Genomic DNA, 14,519 nt, shown 5'->3' with positions numbered 1-14,519 from the left:
CCCCAATATTAATATGTTCCTGAGAAGGGCTGGTGACCCCCACGGGCAGGAAATGCCCTTCCCCAGATTTATGTTTGGTGGGAGGAGAGATTGGGTCGCGGTGAAAATGCCTGAAATTCAGATATTTAATTTTGCCTCTTTAAACGCTACTATTAACGCTGCCTTTATAAATGGTATGGTGTTCCTGCAGCTTTGGGGGTTCCCTTCGCCACACACAGCGGCCTCCAATAGTCTTCTCTTCGGCGCCTTCTTATTGCATCCCAGTTGAATCCCCCCTTCCCTACGGTGCAGTTCTTTATCTCTCTCTTTCTCCCCCCCCCCAATTGAATTTCCTTTCTCCTCATGGTAGCCGCATGGCACGCCTTGCCCCATAGGGTCCCGCCCACTCTGTCCCCCGGAGCTCCGCCCCCAGCCTTCCTCGCAAGAATATGCCGGCCCTATAGAGTCGTTCTCCTTGCGAAATCTCTCCTTTACGGCTCCCCCACTCCCCGCGAACTCGAGGCGAGTCTCTTCCTGCAAGAGATTTTTATGCACGTCTGACGCTGCCTTGTTGGTAGAGAGGAAGACTTTCCCACCACCTGCCATCCGAGATCCTTTCCCTGGAACTGACCCTGGGATGTTGTCTCCATGGAACATATGTGCCGTGGCTGCCCACAGATGCCCTAGCCCAGTGATGGCGAACCTTTTAGAGACCGAGTGCCCAAACTGCGACCCAAACCCCACTTATTTATCGCAAAGTGCCAACATGGCTATTTAACCTGAATACTGAGGTTTTACTTTAGAAAAAACAACTCATACATTAACTTAAGATGATCCAAACGAAGTAAGGAAAGCAATCCCAAATTCTTTCATTTACTTCAAATTATTTGGCAGAGAATTCAACACTTTAATGATGGTCTGGGCCTGGCTGCGGCGATGGCACGCGTGCCCACAGAGAGAGCTCTGAGTGCCACCTCTGGCACCCTTGCCATAGGTTTGCCACCACTGCCCTAGCCTCTTGGGTAGTTTCTCCCCCCACCCCTATCCCATGACTGTTGCCTCTAGGAATGCTTCCATTCCCCATAAGTGAACTCCCGTGCTTAGGGAGAATTGACTGTTTTAATCACAGAATCTTTTTTACTCCCTTTGAATTCCTGTCCTTGGCAGCCCCTACAAAGAGCCTTTCATGGTACACATCACCAAAAGAAGCTCATTCCATGCAAACCCCGGACACTTGATCAAATCCTGCTCTCCCACAGCGCCCTCAAGGCCATCTATTAGGTGCTCTCACCTCAGAATTAACAAGCACAGTCCCACAGCACTTCCCACCCTATCGTGGTGGTGGGGGGGGGGAAGCCTGTCTCGCCTGCAGCGCCTGGACTATTTCTCTGATCTTGCATAGTTTTTGTGTGCCCAACCCTAAGTTCAAACTCCAAAAAGTCCTTTCAGATACTATATCTTACCTTTGCAAAGCTTGGATGGTTGGGGATGGGGGAATTAGTCCTTGGGAAGAGTTTATCTGTGAGGAAAATGGTTACCCATAGGATTGTAGTGTTGTAAGCAGGGTGAGCGAGATTTGAGTTTTAGGATGGAAGGCATTGCTGTGCTACGGCCTCTGTAAGGGGCAGATGTTTGTGTGTGTATGGGGAGAGAATTTTCTGTGGGCTTGAAGGATGATTAGCTTTCAAATGGGTCATGTTGTGATGTGGTTGGGGAGGTGCTCTGGGGGTTGTTGGAAGGCCAAAGAGGGGGGAAGAAAATAGGGTGACTATCTTGAGCGGGTTCAACTTGTAAGCTGGGGTCAAATTTGGAAGAAAGCCTCAGTAGGTGAGGGTAGGAGACCTTGGAAGAAGGGGCTGGATTGGACTAGGGCACATAGAGGAACCTGTGTGGGGTTGCAGAGAATCATGGGGAGTTTACAAGGGTAGGAAATTAATCTGTCTCTGTCCCCAGTCCCTTTCACCACGTGGCTGAAGCATCCAGTGTTGGGACAGGGTACCCTCTTGACTATCACAGATTTCCCCATTGGGATAGTTTACAAGGGGTGAGTGAGTGGCTATACGTTTCTTCGGAGTCTTTAGTTAAATAAGCGGAAACAAAGCCAACAGGATTCATTTGGCAGTTTAAAGACGTAGCAGGGTTTTATTCCAACATAAACTTTTATGGACTGGTTCATAAAATCTTAGGCTGGAATAAACATTTTTTTAAAAAAGATGCCATTACACTCTGGTTAATATTTGCTGCAGCACACTAACAAGGCTGCTCCTCTGGAATTGGTTACAGGTATCCTTGGGGCTGGGAGGCAGATAGGTCTTTTTACCTTGATAGGTCTGCCCCCAAAGCCCATCTCATAACCACATTCAGAGACAGTTGCTGCTTTCCCTCGCTTGGGACAGTGTAGAGCTGGCTTTTGCCCCTTTGGGAAGGGGAGGGCGATCTGCCAGTATGCTATTTCCTCATATATGACTTAACATCAAATAAGGCTCCAAATATTTCTCAAGTATACAATACTATTCAATACACACACACACACACGCACACACACAATAGATAGGCTAGGGATTTAAAGCAATATCTACTATTTAACACTCCCAAAAGAAAGACTTCACAAATTCCAATTTCAGTGGACTGATCTTCAAATGTCCATGATGTTAAGTCATATACAATTTATATTTATTCATCTGTTTCCTTAAATTATTGTTAGTGTGTTATTTCCAGCAGATTGGATAAGGGGGATCCTGCCATTATGCTGTTGAGTTTGCTGGGTTCAGAAGTAGCATGTGATGCTGATCTCTGTCTTTACATTAGAAAATCTGATGAAAGGATTCAAAAAGGTCCTGTGTGAAAGTAAATGCACACATTTCAAATGACTATTGAAAGTAGGGGGAGTGACATTGAAAGGTTATGAACAGGGTAAGCAGAACATGGAGACTAAGTGGAATGGCCAGCTCCTTCTCTCACTGGGGGGCTATTTCCCCCCTAACTGAAAAGCTCCTACCTATCTTTTGTAGTAATAGACTCTAAATTCTTGTTTTTAGCATGGTCCTCCTGAGGTCTTGCTTAGTAGTCCTCAATGAAAATGATTTGTTAGCCCATCTGTTGACCCTACTTTTAATTCTTCATCTGGAGGGGAGGGGTGTAAGTGGCAGAGAGAATGTGCGCGCGCGTGCTGTCACTCTAGGGGTGAGCAGCTTGGCAGGACTCTCTGTAGCCTGGCATAGCAGCCTTGGAGGTATTCAGCTGACTTTTCTATTCCCGGCATGGGATTGTGATAATCCCATAAGAAGCCTTTTTTGGGACCGGAGGCGACCTTGTTTCATGTGTACTTGTGCTGAACTTGTCATGTTGGTGATGCGGCCATAATAGGGAGCGCCTGGATTATTGGAGGGGGCGGTATTTACACATGAGGGAGCTGCCAACAAAGGACCCCCCCCTTTCATCTGCCCCTGTTGCTATGGGAATCCCAAGAAATGGTACCCTCCAGTACCAAGCTCTGGAAAGATCTGATCTTTCACATAACCTGTGGCAAGCATGGTAGGAAGGAACTGCCTTTGACACCCCCAGCCTGCTTGGCAGTCTCGTCCCTGTGTCCTTGGGCACCTGCTGACTCCCCCCCCCCCCCCCACAACACCCAGTCTCCGGCTCAGTGCCCATTGAGCTTTGAATTGACCTTATTTCCCTTGTTACTCTCTCTCTCCTAGAATTTTGTAACCACGCTGGCTAATGGGATGAGCCTGCAGACTCCGCTAGAAGATGTAAATATCCTTTGAGTTCATGCGGGCTAGACTAGTGCCCAGCCCAGGGCGTGGGTGAGGCACTCTAGCCCTGGCCAAATTTGTTCTTGTTTTGTCACCATCTTGGCTCCATAAGCCCCTTTTGTTCTTTGCTTTTGTCCCTTGCTAAAAATGCTTCTGTGATTGCTCCCTGCTCTCATAGCTTGACTAGAACTGTCACCCTTCTCCATAGCCATTAGGGTTCTCCTGTCACTTATTATGGTGTAGATTGCAGCCATATTGTTTGTTCTCTCCCCCCTCCCCCATATTAGTTGAACTTCTTGACTGTTCCAGTTTGCTTTTTGAGCATCTTCTGGGCCACCTAAGTGTACTAACAAGAAATAGTTCCCTAATTCCTTGCCTGATACCCACTCCATCTGGTTGGCCAAATAATGCAAGATGTCAGGAATGGACTAAACTGTGCTTAAATGTGGAATTGAGATTTCTAATCTGCCCAAACTCAGTGTAGAATCAGATGACGATGGCTTATTTCGGATCATTCAGATGGCGTTAATATGATCTCTCTGCTTGTGCCCTTCCCAGGATTGGTTTCCCTCTGAAACTTAGGACTCCATAGGGCTTTAGTGCGAAACCCTGGGGGTTCTCTTTGGGGGGGATGGTGGGAGAAATATGCTTAGAGAGCGCATGAATGAAATTTTGGTGGATGTCTCTGGAACCTCTTGTGGAGCAGGTGGGAGAGTGAGAGACGAAGATGGGGAACCAGTTTGGATATTGGTAATATCCAGGGGGATGGGGTGGCTACTGGGGTTGCCATCAGGCCTGGAGGAAAATTTCCTGTCTTTTTAATAGAGGCTTACTGTATGGAAATGAACTGCTGAAATTTCTCAAGGCATGGAGGTAAAAAAACATGCGATTAAGGGGCCGGGACATTTTTTTTCTCCAGGTCTGTTGGCAACCTTAGTGGCTCCAGACAGCCCAGGGACTTCTTTCTGCCCACAGCTTCCATTTCCGGTGTGCTGTACGCTCGATGCTGCAGTGCTTCACGAGCCATCTCCGCTCCTAGTACATTTCCCAATTTCAGTATGCAATCCTCCAAACTGCAATCAGAATCAAGAGTACAAAATTAAAGTGAATTTTTTCTGTAACTCAAAGAGATTGCATATTTTTCTGCCTGAAAAGTGTGGGGAAGTTGGTTCCACTGAAATCTAGGTGTTTCCCCACCTCCCTTGTATTAAATGATTGCAACTGTGAGGGGGCTGATTGCATATGTGTCCATGAGAAACAAGTGTATGGTGGGGTGGTTGAGGTTGCTGGACTAGGTAAGGACGGTGGTGGGTGGCCAGCCGAGGGCTGGGGGCTGAGGAGTTGGTGACACTGGGTTGTAATCAGTTGACTCTTTCCTTAACTATCCTTCAGCCCCCCACTCCTGGGGACAGGCAGGGGGTAGAGCAGCGCAGGAGGTAGGCCTACTCCCGCAAAGCCTGCCCCCTTTCCCTGGTGGTGGGGTGAGAGTAATAGGAGTGCAGAGCTAATGCTGTTAGCTGGATTCACAGAGCTGAGACTAATAATTATTCATGATTATCGTATGGCATTGTGTGTAGTATAGCCAGGAGATCCTAAGATTGTCTGGCAGCCAGAAGTTCTAGCTCTCTTAGTGTTATACATCATTAGGTGGCAAGCTAAACAAGGCAAGAGATGTTTCAGAGGTGGTTTGCCATTGCCTATCTCTGCATCACAACCCTGATGTTCCTTGGAGGTCACAATTCCAAATACTAGCCAAGGCCAACCCTTCTTAGCTTCCGAGATCTGATGAGATCGGGCTAGCCTGGGCTATCCAGGTCAGGGCTAGAGCTGAGACAAACAAGCTTTGATGTGTATCAGCAGGGGAATAACTTCCTTTCCAGCCACTGGTGGTGGAAGATTTGAACCCCAGTTTTGTATGTTCAAAAAATACACTACTCAGTCACACTTGATGATTAAGGATCTTGTCTGCATGTGGCGCAGAATGGGGTTGTAGAGTAGACTCTTACTGCTTTGTTCTGTGGGGTGTGTCCAACGCTTAATGCTCCCCTGTGTAAAACGTCTTGCAAATTGGCGATGGGGAGAATTGGTACATTGGGGAGGAAGCCTAACCCTTCATGAGCTGTGCCAGTTTCCCATTGACAGGATGTGATTAATGCTGGGGGGTCTCTGATAACTGTGGTCCCTCACCTGCAACATGAAGGCATAGGTAGGCCTGACTGCCTCCTCGTTCTGCTGCATGTCTAGACCAAGCTTTGGGCTCTTAAGACTCAGCAGGCCTCCAAGCTACTTGTGGGTAGGGGTATGCAAAAAAAAAAAAAATTCGGCCCATTCGGATTCTGCCGAATCAGGCAGAATCAATTTCGGCTGGCAGTAAGACTCCTGCATGTCAGTTTTGTCAGTACAAGCCAAATCTGGAGTCTTTCCACCAGCCCAATGTCAATTTCAGCCCCATTATATCCTATGGGCCATTGAAGCCAATGGCGAAAACATAGGGTATATTCTGGGGGCTGGAGGGGAGGGGGTGTGAGGGAGAGACTCCAAACTCGCAAGGTAGCTGCTGGAGCCTCTCCCCAAGATCCCCGCCATGTTTCAGGAACATTGAACCATGGGGTCTAATTCTACGGGCCCCCAAACAGGCTGCCCCTATCCCCTCCATTGTTCTCTATGGTGGGAAAAAAGTTACTTTTCCCCCACCATAGAGAACAATGAAGGGGATAGGGGCAACCTGTTTGGGGGCCCGTACAATTGGACCCCCTGATCCAATGTTCTCGCTCAAATAATGGGGCCGAATTGCTGCGGAAATTCGGCGGCAGTTTGGTGGCAAGCCGATTCAGATCAGAGAATCTGAATTGGCTTGCAACAGCCCGAAAGGGGCCCGAATGGGCCATTTTCAGGGGTGCATTCGGTTCTGATGAACCAAATACACATCCCTACTTGTGGGACTGAGAGCAGCGGGTCCAGGAGGCTCTCCCAGGTATAGAGTTGAGAGAGAAAGCATTTCCCTTTCAAGCATTCCCAACGCACTGTTGTATTTAAAGGTCACTGTAAGGATCACCGTGTATGGGAAGTGCTTTGAACATTCTGTGAATTCTAGTTGTGATAAAGAATCCCAGCTGGTAAGACCTGGTCTGAATTGAAAAAGTCCTGCAACCTTGAATCCATCTTAAAATTTGAGAGTTTTTAAAAACTTTGTGTGGGGCTGGCTTTCAAAAAAAAGAGGAAATTTTACAGGTTCCCACAACTTTTTTATAAACACTTCTTCCGTTCCTGATTTCAGCACTTACAAAAGATGCGGAAGTGGATTTTTGGAAGAAGGGACAGTTAATAGGCTTATCAGCAAACATGCCTCTTGGCGTATTTGTGGATAGGAGGCTCAGGAGGGCTGGCTTGATCTTGGAGTTCACGGTCACAGCGGAAGCCTCTCTGCTTCCTCTCCCTGCAGATCTGATGAAGTAGGCTCTAGTTCTTGGAAGTTTGAGCCAGAATAAAGCCCTTTTAGTCTTCAAAGTGCCACAAAGCCCCCTTTTTGTTAATACAGACACAGGTGCATGGGCGTAATGCACTCGTGATGGCTTGTGCATTGGTCTTGACACAAGTTGAATTTTTCAAGCACTCACAGGGGGCTGCAGCTGTTACATCGACCAGAATGAGGCTTTGTTAGTCTTTCAAGAAAAGGCTGGCAAAAGTAGAGTAGACCTTTCTATGGTCTTGAAGCTAGTCTTGGTCGAGGAAGCCCTTCAAGCAGGGCCTACAGCTCGGCAGTAGGGCAGAACCCCATGCTGTGCTTGTCAGAGTTGCTGGATTCAGGCCCTTTTGTCTCCGGTTTAAAGGGATCAGAGCCCACACGACCGACAGAGACTTTGGTGACCTTGGAGTGCTGTTGCCATCCAGAGTAGACATCGCTGGGCGAGATGTGCCAGTGAGCCAAGATGGGCTTCATATCCACAAGCATGTGGGTTCACCCTTCCATCTGTGAAGCAGCCTTTGGATGGAAGTCAGTCTGGCATGTTTCAGGGTTAATATTTGCCCTCAAGCTGGAATCCACAGGGCAGCACTGGAACGCCTGAACACATGGAAAGCAGGAGCTTGTACTCCAGCTAGGGAAGAGTTGTTGAGTTTTATTGATGCTAATGGCTTTCCATTGGGACAGAGGTAGGAAGAGAACAGAGAAGCTGATCTGAACCAGGGTAGAAGGAAAGGATGGCTTATGTGGATTGTGTTTTATTGTTGGTTTTGCCTCTGAGAGTCTCCGCTCAGCAACTTTTTGTGTCAGAAGGTTTTAGTTGTTTCTGTAATGCTATTAACATGGGTACTAATGTCAGCGTACAAAGTGCTTTACAAGTTTCCTAAGTGCACACCTGGGAGAGATCCAGAGGGCTGGAGAGCCAGCCTTGCGTAGCGGTTAAGCGTTAAGAGCCCAAGTTCAGGTGGAGGATAGGCGAGCGATATAAACTGCTTTAGGTCCCCACTGGGATGAAGGGCATGCTATAAATTAAGTAAATAATGAATAAAATAAATTTTAAATGTAGGGTAGATCTAGGGAGGAGAGAAAAAGGTAAGGGGGAAAAAATTCAAAGTGAGCAAAAACTATTAACTCTTTTTATTCCATCCCTCCTCCAGGGAGCTCACATGGTTCTCTCTCCCTTCCCTCCTGTTCTTGTATCATCCCCAGGCACCACCGTCCCAAGGTCACCCAGTGAGTTTTTAACATGGAGTGGGGATTTGAGCCTGGATCTCCCAGGTCCTAATCCACCGCCACTGCATCTTGTTGTGGGACAAATATGCAACTGCAGAGAATTACAGTTAAGGTTGAGGCTTTAGGACTGGTGTGAGTCACAAAGCTGACACCCTGTAGGCCAGAAATCCAGCTTGCCCCCTTGTAAAGTGCAGCAGATCTGAGTGCCACAACTGCGGTTCCATCCATAGTCCTCTCAGGAGGAGGGCCAAATTTGACCCAGGAGCGTGCAGTATCTGCTGACCCTGCAGTTCACCAGTGCAAGCTGTAAATTGTCTCTCGCCCGGCGATTAGGGCAGGAGCTGTGGTTGAGCAGTATTGAATAAGTGCTTTAAACCATTTGACTTGGTCTAAGGCAGACTCATATGTTCATACTTCTGTGGGAGGAAGTATTGATCAGTGCCCTAAATCCAGTCCCTGGCATCTCCGCTGTGAGAGTCTAATATATCCAGTGTTAAGGAAGACTTTTGCTTGAGGACCCGGTGAGCCGCTGCCAGTGGTGGCCAGTACGGAAGTAGATGAACCTGGTGGTCAGGATAAGGCAGTTTCAGATGTCACTGAGGTAAATGTTTCCACGAAGGAAGCTTACAGAATTTAGTTTCTTTTCTTAGCAACTTTTCTGGACTCTTGTGTCCCCAGGCTGTGACAATAGATGCATTGTAGCTGTTGCAACACCTAGTTGTAGCAAATGGCGAAGGGGAGGAATGGCTGGTTTTCAAGGGGATGCTGAAGCTTCCTCCCTCTCTGTCTGAACCAGGGTAAAAACCTGATTGAGCTGAGGGTGGAATTCATCCAGTCAAGAAACAATGAATTTCATGGGCTCATCTGGGCTTGAAGATGATGAGGAAGGATAAGATTGTTTTTTAAAGCACTCAGAGTACCAATTGAGCTATGTAAATGATGGATAATAATCAAGGGGGAAAAGGTGAAGGTCGTGAGTTTCACAAAGGTATACTTAGAAGCAATTTGTGACCTCTTTTGTCACATCCGCTTCCGTTTCTTCCCAGGTCTCGTGCACCCAGCCAGAGAGCAGCGGCAAGCCGACAGCAGAGGAGATGACCTCCAAGGATTACTATTTTGACTCTTATGCTCACTTCGGCATTCATGAGGTGAGGGAGCCGGCTCGGGCATGGGGTTATAAAGGGTCTCCTTGCCTGTGGGAGGGGGTGGTGGGAAGCAGGAGGCTGTAAGATTCGCTCACCGGCATTCCTGCCTCTTGCTCTCCCAACTGGAGATGCTGAAAGACGAGGTGCGCACGCTGACCTACAGAAATTCCATGTTTCACAACCGGCACCTCTTCAAAGACAAAGTGGTCCTGGATGTTGGCAGCGGGACCGGGATCCTCTGCATGTTTGCAGCCAAGGCTGGTGCCAAAAGGGTCATCGGGGTGAGTGGCAAAGTCCTCTTTGTGTGTGTGCCTATTGGTCTCTATTCCTAGGAGGTGGTAGGCTGACTTGGGTTCTGTGAAAAAACTTGGGAAATTGTGGGGGGGGTGTTGTGTGTGTGTGTGTGAATTTCTTGATCAATTAGCTCGATTTTGCAACCAAAAAAACATAATTCTGCTGTGGGTACAGTGATGCACGTTGAGCAAGAGAGTTAGGATACAGTAACGCATGTTGAGCAAAAGAGTTAGGTTACATGCTTTGCTTAATTCCCACCCAACCCCCGAATCAGGATTTGGACATACCAAACCAAACATAGCAAACCTCCTAGCTGTTCTCCAGGGCCTTGGGCAGAGAAGAGTGTCTTCTAGCACCTGCCCCCCGGCATCCTTTGAGAGGCCAAGGATTGAACTCTGGACCATTGCTGAACCCACTGAGCAACAGCTCCTCCTCTGACGATATGAGCAAACAAAGCTGCCTTATACCACATTGGACTATTCCGATCCTTCTAGCTCAATATTTTCTATTGTAGTAAAAGCTCTTAATTACCTGAGTGGAACAGTATTTGGTGAAGGAGGGACTCGTGAGTAGACTTCTTGCTGGATGAGTAAGCAAATGCAGGAAGGAAAGCTTTACTTCTTGCATGTTGCTTCAGCATATGTTCTCCAGAGAAGCCAGGCCCATGTAAGGAGAGCCAAAATGCTGTAGTGGATAGAACGTTAGGCTAAGAACTGGCAGGCTCGGGTTGGAATCCTCACTCTTCCCTGGTAGCTCGCCGCATGACCTTTAGCACACATTCTCAGCCTAACCAGCCTCGCAGGATTCATGTGGTGATACAATGGACAAGAGGAGAAATTGTGTAAGGTGCTTTGAGTCCCCATTGGGTAGGAAGGTGGGGTATAAATAAAGTAAATAAAGAATTGTTAAGAGCTGGGCTTGAGCCAGGGGGACCTAGGTTCTAGCTCCTGTTCTGCCATGAAGCTCACTAAGTGACCTTGGCCCAATCGCTCTCTGTCTAACCCGCCTCACAGAATTGTTGTGAGGATCAAATGGGAAGGAAAGGGGAGGATGTGCATATTATTGCCTCAAACGTCTTGTAGGAGTGGTGGGACACACAAAAAAAATCTAAACGAGACCTTTCTCTTTTCTCTCAACAGATCGAGTGCTCCAGCATATCCGACTATGCCGTCAAAATAGTCAAAGCCAACAAACTCGACCATGGTGAGCATCTGCTTGACTTAACCCGCACTGCCAGTTATCTCTCCCCTTCTGCATCATTCACCCGTAGAAGAGCCATTTCCCTCTAGATTCTCCTCTCCCTTAGAGCAGAGGCAAGGGTAAAATTTCCACACGGTCTTGTGACTTTAATCCGAATTGTGCAAAGGAAGGCTTGTGCGCCTGTCGTCTTGCACTGCTAGTAATTGCTCCGATCAGGCCAGAGGGACCCCTCTGGTTTGTTCCCTTGTTCAGCTGTCCTTGCTGGACTGTCCTTGCATCTCCATTCTGTGCTAGAATGCCTTTTCTTTCCTGTCCCCCACAGTGGTGTCCATCATCAAGGGCAAGGTGGAGGAGGTGGAGCTGCCTGTGGAGAAGGTGGACATAATCATCAGCGAGTGGATGGGCTATTGCCTCTTCTATGAGTCCATGCTCAACACCGTCATTTACGCCCGCGACAAGTGGCTGGTGAGTTCCCCCTCCTGTGTCCCCTTTTGCCGCTAGGAACTCCTGGATCCAGACCAGTCTCTCTTGACAAGGAGAAGGTCTGCGTATTTCCATATGCTGATAATGGGCCAAAAAATGGCAGATCTCACCTGCCTCCCTTGAGTACAGAGACATCACACGGCAGTGGAATAAGTCGCCCCCTTGGCCATTTTGTAACATCTAGGATCGCAATTGACTCAGTTGGACAGAAAACCAAAATCAGAATTCCCTGTCCCATCTTGACAACTGCTAATCTTGACAACTGCCGCCCTGAGCCCGTTCGCGGGATGGGCGGGATATAAATATAATAAATAAATAAATAAATAAATAATCAACTGGCCTCACCCCTTTGTGGATGATGAAAGTTGCACCGTATGACCCCCCCAAAACACAGACCATGTAAGGAGGTCTCTACCTACTTGGTGACTCTTCAGAAGTGCAGAAAAAGGACTTTGTATGTTATTCAAAAGAAGATAAATCCCCAAAGCAGCCTGAGTATCCTCCAGGGGAGGCTCAAAATGTTGAGCGCGGTCAGGTCAGTTGAAGTGGAAAGAAGATGGGGCAGAAGAAATCAGCCTGCTCAAACCCCCTTTTGGGGAGGGATGAGGTGACATTTCCATATTCCTTATTGGGCTCCCATCCTTCCTATCCTAGCTGTTTTCAGAACTGATAATGAAACATGGTGTAGTGTGATATGATGTTTCAACCATCCACCATTCCGAAAAGCCGTTTCTCTATGGTTTATCAGCTCTCTAGTACTTCACAGAGGCCTTTAGTCGTGATAGGTAAATGGGACCTCCATGTCCAGATGTAATATTACTCTGAGCATGATGGGGGGCTAATATGAGGGCCGATGCCTTCATTTCCTGCTTGTGGATTTCCCGGGGGCATCTAGCTGGAAACAGATGCTGGGATAAATGACCCAGCCAGTCTGCTGCGGCACTGTTAGCTACCTGCGAACCCATGCTTAGTGGAGATGGAGCCTTTCCACCATTGAGTGAAATGGGTCAGATGAAGAACGATGTCACTTCCTGTGGGGATGCTCTGAGCTGGCACTGAATTCAACTCCATACAATAGTGCAGAGTGGTACTGTGGTAGCCCTAGCACTATCTTGCCTTCACGTGAACAAATGCAAATAGAGCCTAGGGTCATTTTCTCTAGGAATTATGAGATTGGCCCTCTTGGGAGTTGCACAGAGAGTTGACAATGAAGTGTACTGACGTAAGTTGGTTTGCAGCTGGCCAATGCTGGCAGTAAAGCATTGGTGTGCACCTTCCTCTTTTATGTAGGTGTGAGCTGCGGTGGCTCAAGTGGTTAAGACACTGAACTGTAGGCTGTGGAAGGTCAGTAGTTCAGCAGTTCGAGACCCGGGTGCCGCATGACGGAGTGGGCTCCCATCTCTAGTTCCAGCTCCTGCCAACCTAGCAGTTCGAAACAAAGAAATTGCAAGTAGATAAATAGGTACCACTCCGGTGGGAAGGTAACAGCGTTCTGTACGCCTTGGTGTTTAGTCATGCCGGCCACATGACCACGGAAACGTCTTCGGATAGCGCTGGCTCTTCGGCTTTGAAGCGGAGATGAGCACCGCAACCCTAGAGTCGGATTCGACTGGCTTTCGAGCAAGGGAACCTTTACCTTACCTTTTGAACAACTACTGTAGTCCAAAGGTGTACCATGTTGTCATTTTAAAAGTTCACTTACGAATATGGATTCCCCCCCATCATTTTAAATCCAAGTGAGGTTTGAATGGAGGCACTCCTACCCCACTATTTTACTCCTTGGAATCAAATGCTGCAGCCTCCTCTCTTGGTCTGGGCAGTGAGACTTGGGTGGCACCGGCTGAAGCTTGTTGGGTTTTGGCAGAGAAAAGGGCCGCTTGGCACTTCAGAGGATCCTGTCTGATGTAAGACTTTTGTCTCCTCTTTGTGTCCCAGACTCCTGATGGGCTCATATTCCCAGACCGGGCTACTCTGTACATCACAGCGATTGAGGACCGGCAGTACAAAGACTACAAGATCCACTGTAAGTAGCAAGGGGTTCCGCAGTGGTTTGCCACGTGGAAGGCCAGGCTCAAGAATCTTTTTTTTATTCCCACTGTGGGGCTGTCCTCTGACAAAGAGGACTAAGACCTGCTTCACACTCTCAGGGAAAATAGATGGCAGCCGGGACTGCTTAATTTCAGGCCGAGAATCAGAGATCTCCTTGACAGGCTCACACAGCGGTTCTTTGGTAAACAGATAGATACGGAAAGGCAGAAAGCTAGAAAACCTCTACCGTAGCCCAATACCGTCGGGGCAACAAAGTCATTGGCTGGTTTCCCTGCTTTTTTCTCCTGTTGAATGTATGTTCCACAGTGAGTGGTGGGAATAGTTGGTGGCCCCAATTGGGTAGAAAGGCAGGGGTATAAATGTTGTGAACAAAAGAGTTCGTCTTGGCCTCTAAATCTAGGTCCCCCCCCCAAATAATCTTTGCCTCTTGCTGCAGGGTGGGAGAACGTGTACGGCTTTGACATGTCCTGCATCAAAGATGTGGCGATCAAAGAGCCTTTGGTGGATGTCGTTGATCCGAAGCAGTTGGTCACCAACGCTTGCCTCATCAAGGTATGACTGACGGTGCTGTCTTCGCTTTCTGGTGGTGTCCTCAGTTGCTACTGCTAAACACAGGGCCTGTGAAAAGTAGTTTCTATACCGGTCATAAACCCTTGTTCCGGTGCAGTGTGCCTCCCTCTATAGAGCATGCACGCTTCAGTAGGCTGACATAACCAAAAGGCTTCAGCACTTTCCATGTGGAAGCAGGGGAGATGATTACCTCCGCTGTTTTCAGTCTTTCAGCTTTGCCACGGCTGCCTGCACTGCTGAGGCCATTCAAGGCGAGCGAGGTGCGGAGGGTCTTCCTGTCTCAGTCTGGCTTTCATTACCCCAAGCAGACTGGGCCTTTAGTTGTTAACGGTGTACCCCGGCACA

The 14,519-nt window shown here is 48.1% G+C and overlaps 1 protein-coding gene across 2 annotated transcripts in view; it reads left to right on the top strand.

The window, feature by feature from the left end:
- The window catches only part of PRMT1 (protein arginine methyltransferase 1), a 19,760-nt gene that overhangs the window by 449 nt on the left and 4,792 nt on the right, over positions 1–14,519 (top strand). Inside the window, exons 2-8 of one of the 2 annotated variants that reach the window (XM_015418530.1) lie at positions 3,681–3,734; positions 9,480–9,581; positions 9,704–9,859; positions 11,012–11,075; positions 11,395–11,537; positions 13,491–13,578; positions 14,041–14,156. In XM_015418530.1, the coding sequence (XP_015274016.1) occupies positions 3,681–3,734; positions 9,480–9,581; positions 9,704–9,859; positions 11,012–11,075; positions 11,395–11,537; positions 13,491–13,578; positions 14,041–14,156 (723 nt within the window). The remainder of the gene's footprint in view (positions 1–3,680; positions 3,735–9,479; positions 9,582–9,703; positions 9,860–11,011; positions 11,076–11,394; positions 11,538–13,490; positions 13,579–14,040; positions 14,157–14,519) is intronic. The other variant, XM_015418531.1, reaches the window with a different exon arrangement.

Source organism: Gekko japonicus, unplaced genomic scaffold (assembly GCF_001447785.1).
Source record: "Gekko japonicus isolate JY-2015 unplaced genomic scaffold, Gekko_japonicus_V1.1 scaffold299, whole genome shotgun sequence".
NCBI classification, from domain to species: Eukaryota; Metazoa; Chordata; class Lepidosauria; order Squamata; family Gekkonidae; genus Gekko; species Gekko japonicus.
This window is presented reverse-complemented; position numbering and strand designations above follow the sequence as displayed.